This window comes from Astyanax mexicanus, chromosome 8 (assembly GCF_023375975.1).
Source record: "Astyanax mexicanus isolate ESR-SI-001 chromosome 8, AstMex3_surface, whole genome shotgun sequence".
NCBI classification, from domain to species: domain Eukaryota; kingdom Metazoa; phylum Chordata; class Actinopteri; order Characiformes; family Acestrorhamphidae; genus Astyanax; species Astyanax mexicanus.
In genome coordinates this window covers 12,671,109-12,687,119 of record NC_064415.1, presented here as the reverse complement: position 1 = coordinate 12,687,119, position 16,011 = coordinate 12,671,109, and the positions used below count along the sequence as shown (strand labels likewise).

At 35.1% G+C, this 16,011-nt stretch overlaps 1 protein-coding gene across 9 annotated transcripts in view; it reads left to right on the top strand.

Moving 5' to 3' along the window:
* Positions 1 to 6,872: 6,872 nt before the first annotated feature.
* The window catches only part of LOC125803855 (SLAM family member 8-like), a 63,746-nt gene continuing 54,607 nt past the window's right edge, over positions 6,873 to 16,011 (top strand). For 4 of the 9 annotated variants that reach the window (XM_049482228.1, XM_049482225.1, XM_049482227.1 and 1 more), the window contains exons 1-5: positions 8,670 to 8,804; positions 11,184 to 11,516; positions 12,154 to 12,417; positions 12,683 to 12,799; positions 12,937 to 13,017. In XM_049482228.1, coding sequence (XP_049338185.1) covers positions 8,741 to 8,804; positions 11,184 to 11,516; positions 12,154 to 12,417; positions 12,683 to 12,799; positions 12,937 to 12,989 — 831 coding nt within the window. In that variant the 5' untranslated portion in view covers positions 8,670 to 8,740 and the 3' untranslated portion in view covers positions 12,990 to 13,017. Of the gene's footprint in view, positions 7,012 to 8,668; positions 8,805 to 11,183; positions 11,517 to 12,153; positions 12,418 to 12,682; positions 12,800 to 12,936; positions 13,499 to 16,011 lie in introns of those variants that run through there. The other 5 variants (XM_049482224.1, XR_007440202.1, XM_049482229.1 and 2 more) reach the window with 5 other exon arrangements.

The following is a 16,011-nucleotide window of genomic DNA, read 5'->3' as shown; positions in this document are numbered from 1 at the left end:
CACTTACAAATTTGACTTGAGTAGCACTACTGAGGCAAATTCATGACTAAAATTGCACTGCTGAATTGCATATATGATTAGAATACTACTGAGGTAGCTATCTAGCTAAATGTATTAAATTGATTAGTACTTTTTAAAAATATATATGATTAGATTATCACTGCTCAGGTAAATGTATTGTGCTTTGCTGGCATGACTGTTGGAATATTTAAATGCTAAGAGTTTTTTGCAATTGCTTTTCATTTAAAAAAAGCAAGACAGAAATGCGTTTATACTATTGAATGTATTTAAAATAGCGACTAAATATATGTTTTGTTCGGTTTCAGCAAAATAAAAAAAGTAGTTCTGTGCATCTCTTCTAAAGTCAAAAATGGTGCAATGGGTTTGGATCTAGTTTGGGTCTTGTGAAGTCTGTTTTTCTGTGCAGTGATCAAATATACCAGGGCAGCTTATGGCATTCTGCCTCTATCCTTGAGGGTGGACCACTCATACAAAGACCTATAATCTAGTGTCTGGTCAATTCTGAAATATGATGTCTATATAGACAGTACACAGAATCATGCTGAACATCTGCACAAATACATTGTGTGGGCAAATGATCTGCGGTTGGTTTAAGATCTGCATTGTCTTCTCTGCCCCAGCAGCTTCCACAGGAAATGACACTGTTAAACTTACTCATGTACAGATCTTACATTGACACCCATGAAAATAAAACATATTTTTGATAAAAAAATGTTAAATAGTTTTTTTTGTGCATGCACAATTTCCTTACGTATACACATGAACACTCGTCACTCTGTCTAGTTAATTTCTGATAATCTGACAGTGAAATCAGTCACTATAATTATGAATAGATTGTGATTCAGATGTGTTAACATGTTTTCACACCAAATTAATCAAAAAACACATAAACCACTTTTAATCAGGTAAATTTAAAGATGTCAGAGAATTAAAAAAATTGTCAATCTGTTAACAGCTCTGGTTGGACAATAGTTAAAGGAAAAACAAATGTTTTATTAATAAGACTGATAGGGACAATATTTATTGAGCTACATATACAGAAGTAGTGTGTAATGCATGAGTAACTCAGCAGGCCAGATATCTCAGCATGAAGTTGTAGAGGTTCCTAATGGTGTCCTCTAATTATCCATCCCCATGCAGTTTATTGACAGAGTTTGCAGTAGGGAAGTGTAGAAGTGTTGATAGTGCATCCAATAGCATCCCACACAGTTTTAATCAGGGATAAGTCTAGGCAATGCAGGTGACCATAGCAAAACAGGTGTGTATTCATGGATGTATATGGACTTGTTACCTATTTTATTTTCCTGTTGGAATAGCGCATTAAAGTGCGCTTTCAGTAAATTTGGGCCACTAGTTGCAGGACCTTATGTTGGGCTGTCAAAGTGTCTGTAATGAAAACCAAAGGTGACCTTGCACCATACAAAATTCCACCCCAACCATGACTTTAGTCTTATAATCTGTGTATCAAAGCAAATTTATCACATGATGCACACAAGCTTGCACACAAAAATATGAAATTCAAACAATAAAAGCAATATGAAAAACATCTACATTTAAATGAGGGGCCTCTCTATGCTCTTTATTGTAACTACCTGTGTTTAGATTATATAAACTTCTGCATTTACATATGTGCTTAAAGCTTATGTTTGTAAATTTTGGGATTTAGGGCCCTCTCTGGTGAGAATGCATTGAGTAATTGCATTGAGCATTTTTAGAGGCTGTACGTGTGACGTGGCCAGAAGAAGAACTCCCACGAAAAGCGACCGGACACCCCAGTTTTTACAATGAATGTATAAGGTTTAGCAGGGATGGTCGTTCCAGTACACTGGTACCATTAAACACAATGTATTGCTTCTTCTTCTTTCACTTTAGAAACAAAATAATACGGACTGCCACCATAAGGTGGAGATTGAGAGACAGCTCTATGTTCTCTACTGTAATTACATGTGTTTAGATTATATAACCTTCTTCTGTATTTACAGATGTGATTAAGGTGGAGATTAAGAGTGAACACATTTGGAAAGCAGCTACAAACAGCTGTGATGTTCATCTTCAGTGTCAAGCGCCTGAAGATCAGACAGTGTCCTACAGATGGAGCGGTTTTAAGGAGGAGGATGGAGCTCAGCTGAACTTAACTCTCAAACCAGAAGATGGAGACGTTACTCTGAACTGCACTGCAATCGGTGGATTTGTGCAAGGCTCAAACACGACCACAGTGAAATGTACATCAGAAAAGCCTCCTACAGGTAATCTCACTTAGTGAGGATACAGTTATACTGTGATAATAATATTAATTGTTTTGAGATTCCTCCCATTAACTGCTCCTACACAAACTCTTAAGTACGACAACAAAAGTGCTTTAAAATGTAGCAATAGCTTAAAAAAAGGCTTAATAAACAAATCCACCATCATACTGGGGGTGAAAAGCTACAGAGCTCGAGGTGAGATTTCACAGTCTTCCTCTGTATCCATTACAACCCCTTACTTTCTGTAAGGAGACGCTCACACCGTGGTCCTCCAGCCACTAGAGGGAGGCACCTTCACCTGGTTAGTGCCTTTATAAGGACTTTCCATTGTTCAGACAGTGCAGAGATCACAGCTGGCATATTCATATATATAGGTGACATTTCTCTCCCCAGGAAATTACATATATAAAGTTGCACACAATATAACTGTAAAATACATTTTATTATTAGGCATAATGTCTTGTACATTGACCTAACTGCAAAAGTAAGATCTGTCATTTAAAACATTAATAAAAACTACTTAGAACACTGAAAAATAACATTTGTTACCTGTCCTTACTCTCTAACTATAAACTTTATCATAAAATATATTTATTAAAATCCTTCAGATATGTAATTTTTTTTGCATTGCATCTGTAGAAATATATATATAGTTTTATAATAAATCCAAAATATTTAAGTAAATATTTTTAACATTAACATAAACATTAGCCCATCTGAAAAAAAACAACAACATATGAAACATTTTTCAAATCACATCTACAACAGGAAGTGACATCAGTTGGTTTTTCTAAAGATCATGGGAAGACCAAAATTAAGTTCCATAATTCCCACTTTTTCTGTATATTTGATCTTATTGTTACTATGATTGAGGAGATCAATCTCAACACTCATTCCTTTTACCTAAATTAATTCTTAGATATTATTTGTTTATTGTTAAAATACAAATTTTGGGAAAATCACTAGAATAGTATTCTGATGCTATTAGCATATTAGCAATATCTCATTTAGCTTTGTTTCATGTTTTTGCTCAATTTATATGCTAAAAGCTCATTCCTGTTACTTTCAGTCGTGTTTCTTAAAACATAAAAAGTGAGTGCCAGATTTCTGTGTTGTCTCCTTTTTATTAGTTTCTGAATAAAAATAAATAAAAAAATACTTTTTTTTTGTATCTATATTTGAGTTCTTTGATACAAACTGAGTGCCTGCAGATTGATCGCCTTCCCCTTTAGTTTGTTAGGTGCTTTGTTCTTGTTTTGCCGCCCTTTTTCTTTCTTCTCGGTCTAAACTGCGCCTGTGCTGCGGCCATTTTGTTTCTCCTCAACTAAACCTCAATAAACTCACACTCTTTCGCACACACACCACAATCACCCAAAGAGTATTTTGCACACAGTCATTTTACACACAGTCATCAGGGTGTCCATCAATCTCGAGATAAGTCTCACCCTTTATTTGGATTGCTGCACATCAGTTACACCTTCAGCCTCACTGAGGCTCAGATTTCTATATTAGACTGAACATAACACCTAAATACATGTTCATTATTGTGTGTTTTACAGCTAAAGCTGATGATGTGAACATGGTGTGTGAAGTGAGAGAAGCCGGAGAATGATTATAAACGACTTCAGCCACCATGAAGTGGTAAACAAAGTAATGCAATTTAATATGAATTCAATTAGCAAAAAAATGAAAAAAATAAATAAAATAAAAATAAATAAACAGCTTGTATTGTGCATTGTATTTCTGTGCTAAATGCTAAAGATGAGATGTTTGTATCCCTGGTTTAGCTTCAAACTCTGTCTTTCTGTTCAGATTATTATCAGATATATTAAAATGATCAAAAGTAGTATTAATATCAATTTGTTTTTTTGTTCAAATTTTTACATTTTGTACAACATATTGTAACATTAACCTAAAACCTAAACCTATTGCTCTTTTTCTATGTTTTCGTACTGTTGTATTTGTCTCTTACTTTATTCAATATCAATGAAACCCTTCATTTAGATGCAGATTATGATTAATTCATTGCTATGTATCTGTGATGAGCTGTGATGTTGTTGTTTTTATCTTTGTGCCAAAATAAAATTACAGTTTATTATAAAAGTATTTGACTGGTTTATCTCCTTCTGTGTTAACAGTAATTTGTTGTGAGAGTAATGCAGCTAGCAGACAGAAATGTAGTGTAGTTTTATACTGGATTATTTAGAGTGTAGACTTTTTGATAGCACACTCTAATATAGAAACCTTACTGCATTACCGACCCTGGCCTTTAGATAGTAGCAACACCGTTCACTGCTATCTGCCCAAGTCCACTGTCTATAGTTCAATCAAAGCTCTAAAAAGAAAAGGGACATGGTGTAATTTTTCTTTTAAGTAAAAAGTGGTGAGCACCACTTCCTAAGTGGTGAGTACCAGATAGTAAGTGGTGAGCACCACTTACCAAGTGGGCAGCACCAGATCATCATCCTGTTATCAAAATATATTATATTTAACATATTTATTTAACTGCCATCTGTAATCTAATGTGGGCTGCTTTTGCAGAGCTCTTTCAGTTGAAGTGTGTCATGATTTTCAGTGCAGCTAATAAGGAAATGTTTCTTCTCATGAGTTCAGCGACCACTTTCAAACAGACAGTCAGACAGACAGCAGGAAGCAGCCGTACACTTCAGCTAATAATCTTAGACAGCAATGAAAACCTCTTACACATACTGTATTTTATACTCTGGAGCAGTGCTGCTTCTTCTCAGTTATGGTAAGTATTGAAATAAATACAGTTACATTTAATTTACAGCAAGAGAGATAGTCAGAGAGGGAGGGAGAGAGTAAGGGAGAAAGGGAGGGAGAGAAAGGGTGAGTCAGCCAAAGGCAAGAAGTTACACATTTTAATTTTTAATTTGATTTATTTTAATTTTACAGTCTGCAAAATTAAATTTCCTTGCTTGTAGGTGAACTGACTGTGCTAAACTATAAAAACTTTTTAGTGTGTGTGTGTGAATGGTTGTGTGTGGTACCCTACGATGAACTGTCACCCTGTCCACTGTGTATTCATGTCCTCATACCCAATATTTCCGGGTAGGCTCTCGACCAAAAACTGAACTTATTACCAAAAAAAAAAAGAACTGATGTGATTAGTATACTATCTTTATTAATAGTGTCTTATAATATTGCATTATTTTGTTGATCTGGACATTAGAATTACAAGGGTGCTTTAGGGGAGGTGTTTTTTTAATTGCTTCATTGTGAATTATACTGTATGCTTTAGAAATAAAATAAGTAAATAGTTATTCACTAAAAATGTTTATCCTTTAATTATAGTGGTTTTTATCATATAATTATTACAACAATACTTATTAGAAAGTTTCAACTGGTGTATGTGTCAGAATATATAGAATTAGAAAGCAATTACGACTACGCAAAAAGTCAGACTAGTACATATAACTATAACTGGCCATTCAAAAGAAGAAAATCTGGGCATAATCTGTCAAAATAATAATAAAAAAATTAAGATTGCTTTTTAATGATTCTAAAATATTGTTAATAATAATTGTATGTTGTTTTATGATTATACCTATGATTGTGATTATGAATTGTGCTTGTGTTGTATTCAGTATAATAAATGTTCTCTTTCCTGTAGGTGTGTGTGTTCTGGCTGAGGAGAGAACACCGTTAGAGCGCAGAGCTGCTGCTGGGAGTTCCCTCATTTTACCACTCGGATATTCAAAAGATTCTGTATCATTCGCACTTTGGAAATATAAAGAACAAACATTTGCAATATATTTGAACAAAAATAAACAAATTGCTATCACTAATGAACAGGAGTTCAGTAGAAGGGTAAAGGTGAACAGTGATGATCTCAGTGTAGAAATGATGAATCTTCAGCTCCGTGACTCTGGAAATTACACCATTGTTCCTCAAAGATCTTCAGGGGAGCAGCTTCCAACAGAGACAATCATTCTGATCGTCTACGGTGAGTATTTTCATACAGCTTCATCCTGTCTAAAGGCAGGGACCTGAGCCAGTTATCGGAGCCAGGTACTTACAATGTGCTACAAAAGTTATTTAACCCCTTATGGTCCTCACTTTTATTACACACTAAGGATTATTATGACTTTAATTTGGGTGGCATGGTGGCATGGAAGGTAGCATGTGTTGGCATAGGTATATGCCAACTGAAAATATTTAATAATTCCTACTTTTTTACTTTAAAAAGTGAAAAGTCAAAATAATTTATAGTGAAGAAAGTCTCATTTGTTTTAATTACCCCAAACATAAGGATTTGTTTAGTGTCATCCTCACAACTCCTCACAGTTAATGGTATTTTTTATACTCTACTGGCAATAAATTAAATGAAATAAAGCCTTCATCACTTATATTGCTTAGTATGAGTTAACTATTTCTTTGCAAACTGGCGGATTTAGATAATATAAAAAATATTCTGCATTTACAGATGTGGTTAAGATGGAGATTGAGAGACTGCTATATGTCCCATACTGTAACTAAGTGTGTTAAAATTATATAAACGTTTTCTGCATTTAGATGTGATTAAGATGGGGATTGAGAGACTGCTCTATGTTCTCTACTGTAACTGCAGGTGTTTAGATTATATAAACTTCTTCTGTATTTACAGATGTGATTAAGGTGGAGATTAAGAGTGAACACATTAGGAAAGCAGCTACAAACAGCTGTGATGTTCATCTTCTGTGTCGAGCGCCTGAAGATCAGACAGTGTCCTACAGATGGAGGGGTTTTAAGGAGGAGGATGGAGCTCAGCTGAACTTCACTCTCAAACCAGAAGATGGAGACGTTACTCTGAACTGCACTGCAATCGGCGGATTTGTGCAAGGCTCAAACTCAATCAGAGTGAAATGTACATCAGAGGAGACTCCTACAGGTAATCTCACTCAGTGAGGATACAGTTATACTGTGTTAATAATATTAATTGGTTTAAGAGACCTCACAATAACTGCTTCTTCTCAATCTCTTAAGTACAACAATACAACTGGGCAAAAATTACAAAATATACAAATACAAGTGCTTTATAATGTAATAATATCTTAATGATTTTGCTTGATTAACACATTACAAGGTAATTATTTCACTTCATATCTTGACTGAAATGTTTTTCTGTACGTGGTGTATGACTGTGTGTGTTTCAGGTTTCTCAGTGCTCCATCTGCTCAGTTTTTTAATGGCAGCGTCTCCATATCTGCTGTCCACCATCATACTGGTGGTGAAAAGCTACAGAGCTCGAGGTGAGATCTCTCAGTCTTCCTCTATATCCTTAATACTTAACACACTTTCAGCCTCACTGAGACTTATATAGATTTATATATTACACTGAAACTGAACATAACACTTAAATATATGTTCATTATTGTGTGTTTTACAGCTAAAGCTGATGATGTGAACATGGTGAGTGAAGTGAGAGAAGCTGGAGAATGATGATAAATGACTTCAGCCACCATGAAAGTGGTAAACGAAGGAAAGAAATTTAATTTCAATTCAATTAGCAAAAAAACTATAAAAATAATAATAAACAGCTTGTTTTGTGCATTGTGTTTCTGTGTAATGCTAAAGATGAGATGTTTGTATCACTGGTTTAACTTCTAACTCTGTTTTTTTTTAGCATTTTTTAGATTATCAGAAGTATAATTGATATCAAATTGTTTTTTCATTCATTTTTAACTTTTTTTTTACATCGAATTGTAACATTAACTTAAAACCTTCATTAATAATATTGCTTTTTTTTCTATGTTCGTTCTCTTACCTTATTCACTATCAATAAATGTATTCCTTCATTCAGAAGTAGATTATATTTGCTCCATGGCTAAATATCTGTGATGAGCTGTGATGCTGTTGTTTTTATCTTTGTGCCAAAATAAAATTACAGTTTATTATAAAAAGTATTTGACTGGTTTATCTTCTTCTGTGTTAACAGTAATTTGTTGTGAGAGTAATACAGCTAGCAGACAGGAATGTAGTGTAGTTTTATACTGAATTATTCACAGTGTAGACTTTTTGATAGCAAACTTTAATATAGAAAACCTTACTGCATTACCGACCCTGACCTTTAGATAGTAGCAACACCATTCACTGTCCAAGTCCACTGTCAAAAGTTCAATCAAAGCTCTAAAAAGAAATGGGACATGGTGTAATTTTTTTTTACGTAAAAAGTGGTGAGCACCACTTACTAAGTGGGGAGCACCAGATAGTATATTCACTGGTCTGTACATGACTTCACAGACTGTTACTGCTACAATCATCCATCCAGTTATCAAAATCATATTTATTCACCTGCCATTTGTAATCTAATGTGGGCTGCTTTTGCAGAGCTCTTTCAGTTGAAGTGCGTCATGGTTTTCGCAGCTAATAAGGAAATGTTTCTTATCATGAGATCAGCGAGCACTTTCAAACAGACAGTCAGACAGCAGCAGGAAGCAGCCGCACACTTCAGCTGATAATCTTAGACAGCAATGAAAACCTCTCACACATACTGTATTTTATACTCTGGAGCAGTGCTGCTGCTTCTCAGTTATGGTAAGTATTGAAATAAATACAGTTACATTTAATTTACAGCAAGAGAGATAGTCAGAGAGGGAGGGAGAGAGAGTAAGGGAGAAAGGGAGGGAGAGAAAGGGTGAGTCAGCCAAAGGCAAGAAGTTACAAATTTTAATTTTTAATTTGATTTCTTTTAATTTTACAGTCCGCAAAATTAAATTTCCTTGCTTGTAGGTGAACTGACTGTGCTAAACTGTAAAAACTTTTTAGTGTGTGTGTGAATGGTTGTGTGTGGTAACCTACGATGAACTGTCACCCTGTCCACTGTGTATTCATGTCCTCATACCCAATATTTCCGGGTAGGCTCTCGACCAAAAACTGAAATTATTACCAAAAAAAAAAAAGAACTGATGTGATTAGTATACTATCTTTATTAATAGTGTCTTATAATATTGCATCATTTTGTTGATCTGGACATTAGAATTACAAGCAAGGGCGTAGGAGCGGGTTTGATATTGGGGGGGACACATTTGCTATTATGAACCAAAGCCCACCCTATAGTTTCCTAGAAAAACATTTGCAGAATTATTTTTAATCCCAAATAATTATTTTTTTCTGTATTCTGTTTATTATTAGTTACATCCAAGTAAAGGTGATTTAACAACCTAAACAGGTTACTCCACATTACATTTATTGTTTCTAGAAGAAATTATACGTGAGAGGTCTGAATTATATACATATGACAAAAACTGATCAGTTATCACCTTTTTAAACATTTTAAATAATATAACAGATTTGATTAATATTATTATTAATTATGTATTGTATGTTGTATATTTACATTTTCTCCAAACTGAGTAGCATTGTGTCCCGCACTTTTAATTGTTTCTACTGAAAGCACTTCTTATCATGGTGTCCTTTTATGAAAAAGAATGTAACTTTACGTTTCATAGAGTTTTTTTTATCAGAAGTTAATATAAACGTTAGACGTCAGGACATGTGTTCTTACTGTAAACTACAAATGAACAAAAGTCAGATTAGATCAGTGTTTCTTAACCCTGTTCTTACATATTCTATTGCATACTGCCACTGTTCTGCATATTGTAGAGCGTTCTCTGTTTTAAATGCACTTAATAAAGTAAGTGATGGTATGATGTGTTTAATACACTGCTGGACATACATAATGATTGATTTATGATCCATAGAGGGCTAAGAGATTTTAACAGGTACACTCAGTAAAGGACTGTTTATTAGCTAATCAGTTGGATCTGATGGAAAACAAATTTAAGGGCAGGGATCAGGGTTAAGAAACTGCTTTAAACTACCAACATTACCCAGTGTTGTACTAAATTCTAGCTATTATCTCCATCCAGCTTCTAGCTGACTAGTTACCTAAATGAATGAAAATTAAATAGTTATTAGCTGATCAGGTACAGGGCACGCTGAACATTAGGCTATATAGTTTTGTTTTTCTTAAACTAAACTAATTCCAAAGCTAATTCCAAAGTTAAGCTAACTGACTGTCACAGGCTGTATTTTATTAAACGCAGAGTTGGTTTGAGCATTTTTAACCAGCTATCAGAAACATAGCAGTTTACATGGTTAGCCTACCGTTACCTTTCTTTTAGAAAAAAATGCTGTATATCAATATCTGGTTTAAAATCAGCTGCTGAATCCCGATCGCGCTGCTTAATCTCACAGCAGAGGAGGGGCTTCCCCCCCACCAGCACACTCTCCTGCGCACCGCAAAACCAGCAAGCTGGTTGGCTGTTTCTACTGAGAGGCGGAATTTAATTCCTGAACCGTGATTGGCATTAAGAGATTTCCCATTTACTCAGCGGTCACCGGTCTCCTCATTAATAGTACAGCTCATCTGAGCGAAACCATTTCATTTTTGGGGGGGGACAAATCCACCTGTTTCTAATATTGGGTGGGACATGTCCCACCCATCCCCCCCGGTTCCTACGGCAATTATTACAAGGGTGCATTATGGGAGGTGTTTTTTTAACTGCTTCATTGTGAATTATACTGTATGCTTTAGCAATAAATTAAGTAAATAGTTATTCACTAAAAATGTTTATCCTTTAATTATAGTGTTTTTTTTTTTATCATAATCATTACAACAATACTAATTAGAAAGTTTCAACTGGTGTATGTATCAGAATATATAGAATTAGAAAGCAATTACGACTACGCAAAAAGTCAGACTAGTACATATAACTATAACTGGCCATTCAAAAGAAGAAAATCTGGGCATAATCTGTCAAAATAATAATTTAAAATGTAAAGATTTTTTAAAGTAATAATCTAAAATATTATAAACAATAATTGTACGCTGTTTTATGATTATACCTATGATTGTGATTATGAATTGTGCTTGTGTTGTATTCAGTATGATAAACGTTCTCTTTCCTGTAGGTGTGTGTGTTCTGGCTGAGGAGAGAACACCGTTAGAGCGCAGAGCTGCTGCTGGGAGTTCCCTCATTTTACCACTCGGATATCCAAAAGATTCTGTATCATTTGCACAGTGGAGATATAAAGAACAAATATTTTCAATATATCGGAACAAAAATAAACAAATTGCTATCATTAATGTACTGCAGTTCAGTGGAAGACTAAAGGTGAACAGTGATGATCTCAGTGTAGAAGTGATGAATCTTCAGCTCAGTGACTCTGGAAGATACACCATTGTTACTCAAAGTTCTTCAGGGGATCAGCTTCCAACAGAGACAATCATTCTGATCGTCTATGGTGAGTATTTTCATACAGCTTCATTTTCTCTAAAAGCAGGAATAGGACCAAGGTTTGATTGCATATTGTAAACACCTAAACATGTGCTACAGAAGTTATTTAACCCCCTATATTACTCACTTTTATTACGCACTAAGGAATACTTTGGCTTTTATTTGGGTGGTATGATGGCATTGAAGGTAGCATGTATAGCCATAGGTTTATGCCAACTGAAAATATTTAATAATTCATAATTTTTACTTTAAAATGTAAAAAATCAAAATAATTTATAGTAAACAATACCTTGTCTATTTAAATTGCTGCTAACATTAGGTTTTTTATTGCCATCCTCCCAACAAATGGTATTTTTATACTCTAATTGCAATAAATTACATGAAATAAAGCTTTCATCACTTATGACTACTATTTCTTTACAAACTGGCTAATTTAGATTATATAAAATTATTCTGCATTTACAGATGTGTTTAAGTTGGAGATTGAGAGACTATATGTCCCATACTGTAACTAAGTGTGTTTAAATTATATAAACGTTTTCTGCATTTACAGATGTGATTAAGGTGGAGATTGAGAGACTGCTCTATGTTCTCTACTGTACCTAGGCATGTTTGGATTATATAACCTTCTTCTGTATTTACAGATGTGATTAAGGTGGAGATTAGGAGTGAACACACTTGGAAAGCAGCTACAAACAGCTGTGATGTTTCTCTTCAGTGTCGAGCGTCTGAAGATCAGACAGTGTCCTACAGATGGAGAGGTTTTAAGGAGGAGGATGGAGCTCAGCTGAACTTCACTCTCAAACCAGAAGAGGGAGACGTTACTCTGAACTGCTCTGCATCCAGCAGCACTGGGAGTGGCTCGAACACGACCACAGTGAAATGCACTCCAGAAAAGCCCACTACAGGTAATCTCACTTAGTGAAGCTACAGTTATACTGTGATAATAATATTAATTGGTTTAAGAGTCCTCACATTAACTGCTTCTTCTCAATCTCTTAAGTACAACAATAAAATTGGGCAAAAAATACAAAATATACAAATTCAAGTGCTTTATAATGTAGTAATAGCTTAATGATATAGCTTGATTTACACATTCCAAGGTAATTATTTCACCTCATATCTTTACTGAAATGTCTTTCTGTACGTGGTGTATGACTGCGTGTGTTTCAGGTTTGCCTAATCCAGAAGCTTCATTCTCAGTGCTCCATCTGCTCAGTTTTTTAACAGCAGCGTCTCCATATCTGCTGTTCACCATCATACTGGGGGTGAAAAGCTACAGAGCTCGAGGTGAGATCTCTCAGTCTTCCTCTGTATCCTTAATACTTAACACACTTTCAGCCTCACTGAGACTTATATAGATTTATATATTACACTGAAACTGAACATAACACTTAAATATATGTTCATTATTGTGTGTTTTACAGCTAAAGCAGATGATGTGAACATGGTGTGTGAAGTGAGAGAAGCTGAAGAATGATGATAAATGACTTCAGCCACCATGAAAGGTGTAAACGAAGGAAAGCAATTTCATTTAAATTCAATTAGGAAAAAAACTATATATATATATATATATATATATAAAAAAAATAAACAGCTTGTATTATACATTGTGTTTCTGTGTAATCCTAAAGATGAGATGTTTGTATCACTGGATTAATTTCTAACTCTGTTTTTAGCTTTTTTTTAGATTATCAGAAGTATAATTAATATTAATTTGTTTTGGTTTTATAAATTTTTAGAATTTATCATTTATCTACATTTACATACTTTTACAATTCAAATGCATTGTAACATTAACCTGAACTCTCTGTTTTTAATAATATTGCTCGTTTTCTGTGTGTTACTGCAGTACCTTATTCAATAACAATAAAACCCTTTATTTAGAAGCAAACTCTATTTGCTGCATGGCTTAATGTCTGTGATGAGCTGTGCTGTTGTTGTTTCTATCTTTGCACAAAAATAAAATGAAAGTTTATTACAACAGTATTTGACTGTTTTTACTTCTTCGGTGTTAACAGTACAATACTGACTTTATGTTAAATTGGGTTTATTCAAATGTATTATAGAGTTATTTACAGGTTTTATATACACTAGAATAGGGAATATTCATCTATAAAGAACCTTAAAAGAACCTGCACTGATCACTGACTTTATGATAATTTAGTTTTATTCTAATCATTTATAGAGATAGTTACAGGTACACATCCACTGATCACTGACTTTTTTATTTAGTTACATTCCAATGTTAATTACCAGTAGACACTCTCACTAATCTCTAAATGTTTATTTGTACTTATTCTAATGTTAAATAGACTTAATTACAGGTAAACATTATACCAGTTTGTTAGGACTAATAAAGCCATTTCATTGAAGTACAGCATTATAGAGAAGTTTTAGTTTAGTTTTCCAGCACCAAGACTCAAGACCCTAATGACGAGACCTGCTGAATTATAAGGAAAACATGGCAACATCCCTGTGCCTTACTAGTGTCACAGCTATGTATGAAAATAGACCATAAATTAGACTTTCATTGATAGTGCGCCTTATAACCCTGTGGGCCTTAAAGTGCAAAAATACGGTTATAATTAGTATTTTTGCTCGAGCTTCACTTTCTGCCACACCCATATACTTAAATCACACTATAAAACAGCTTATCTGAAGTAAAAGAAACATGTGGATTTATGTGATACAGTCATTTTACTGGATTTTACACAATGGTAAAATGTTATGGTAAAATTGCTACATAGATTTGCTTTCAATGAGTTTGTTTGACTAAGCAGGCAAACTACAAAGTAAAGACAGGCTACAAAGTATAGCCCAGCCTGAGACACACTAAAATTAAAACATGAGAACTGAAAGAGGAAACACTCAAAACTTAAAAAGCATGTTCTCTACAACGACCATGTGACCGGCACAGACTAAAACAATTCCCGAGAATCAATGACCAGCTAATAACCTGAATAATCTTTGTTGCAGGGTTAACCTCTTAACACGCCCTGGCCCGCCGGCGGGCCAGAAAAATATGATATTTAATATCTGGCTGTGTTTATGAATAGTTATAGGTTCAATATAGACACCCAATATACCATTTATAGCTTAGAATCCTTGCTTTTCAGTTATATAGCCTATTTAGCTGTATCTCCTTTCAGAAAATAAACATTTAGGGCGAAATATGCCTTGGTTATGAAAATATTAAATCATAATTTTCATATTTCCGTTTATCGGACGTCCATATTTGATCTACGGTGGCCGAGAAAGCCCAACGCAGTGCAAATTGAAAAGCGCTGCAAAAGCACAAAACACATCCATCAAAATTACAACACAGGCGCAACAAATAGAAAAACGCGCTGCAAAAAGAAAAACGCGCTGCAAATAGAACCACAACACAACGGAAGTGAGTCACAACACAACGGAATTTTCCCGGGGGACCTTAAAAGATACTGTACCAGCTAAGCTGCGTCTTCAGTAACGTCTCGGACTTCACTATGTGTACAAAGGACAATAAGTGGCAAACAAGGCGTTTTGTGAAGCAGAACTTTTAATAATATGCACACAACCGTGGTAATCACAGGTAATAAACATAACTTACTTTTCAGAAGCTTGTTTGCCACTTATTGTCCTTTGTATACAGCTGGTACAGCATCTTTTAAGGTCCCCCGGGAAAATTCCGTTGTGTTGTGACTCACTTCCGTTGTGTTGTGGTTATATTTGCAGCACGTTTTTCTTTTTGCAGCGCGTTTTTCTATTTGCTGCGCCTGTGTTGTAATTTTGATGGATGTGTTTTGTGCTTTTGCAGCGCTTTTCTATTTGCACTGCGCTGGGCTTTCTCGGCCACCGTATTGATCGAATGCGGACATGTTATACACCATTCGAACCGTCTGCCCCTCCGGATTCCGAAACTGTGCTCCGTTTTAGTGTAGGATGTACGGTCCCTGAATTAGAGCTGAAAGAGCGCGTTGCAGCGCGTGTTCAGAGTTGAAAAATGCACAGGTTTGGTCCTGTAGTTACCTACAGTCACTCCCCCCAACACCCACCAGCGCGTCCCCCACTCTCTTACCTTCAAAACGAGTCCACACTCAAGAAAATCCATCGATCCAGTCTCCTATAATCCACAGTTATATCCACCCCGCGCGAGGAATAATGTGAGACGGAATCTTAACTTTAATTACGAATTAAAAGCATTTTATTCGACGCTGCTCCGATTCTGGCCCACAGCCAGACAGGGCGGAGCCTACTGGACATGACGGTATGAGAATGAGGTCTCTCAGCCAATCAGGTGGCGAGCTCGGCCAGCTGAAAGGCTAAGGAAGAGAGATGCTTGGCCATAGATACTTTCTCTAATAGATTTCCACTCAGCAGAACAACCGCTCTTAAAGAGACACTGCGGATTTCTGTTTGTATATGAGTAGACCACACAAAAACCCAGAGGTTACTGCAAAATGAGTTATAAAAGTGGTATTTTTTATTCTTATAAAGTTTCCAGTCCTTTGGAGAAAGAA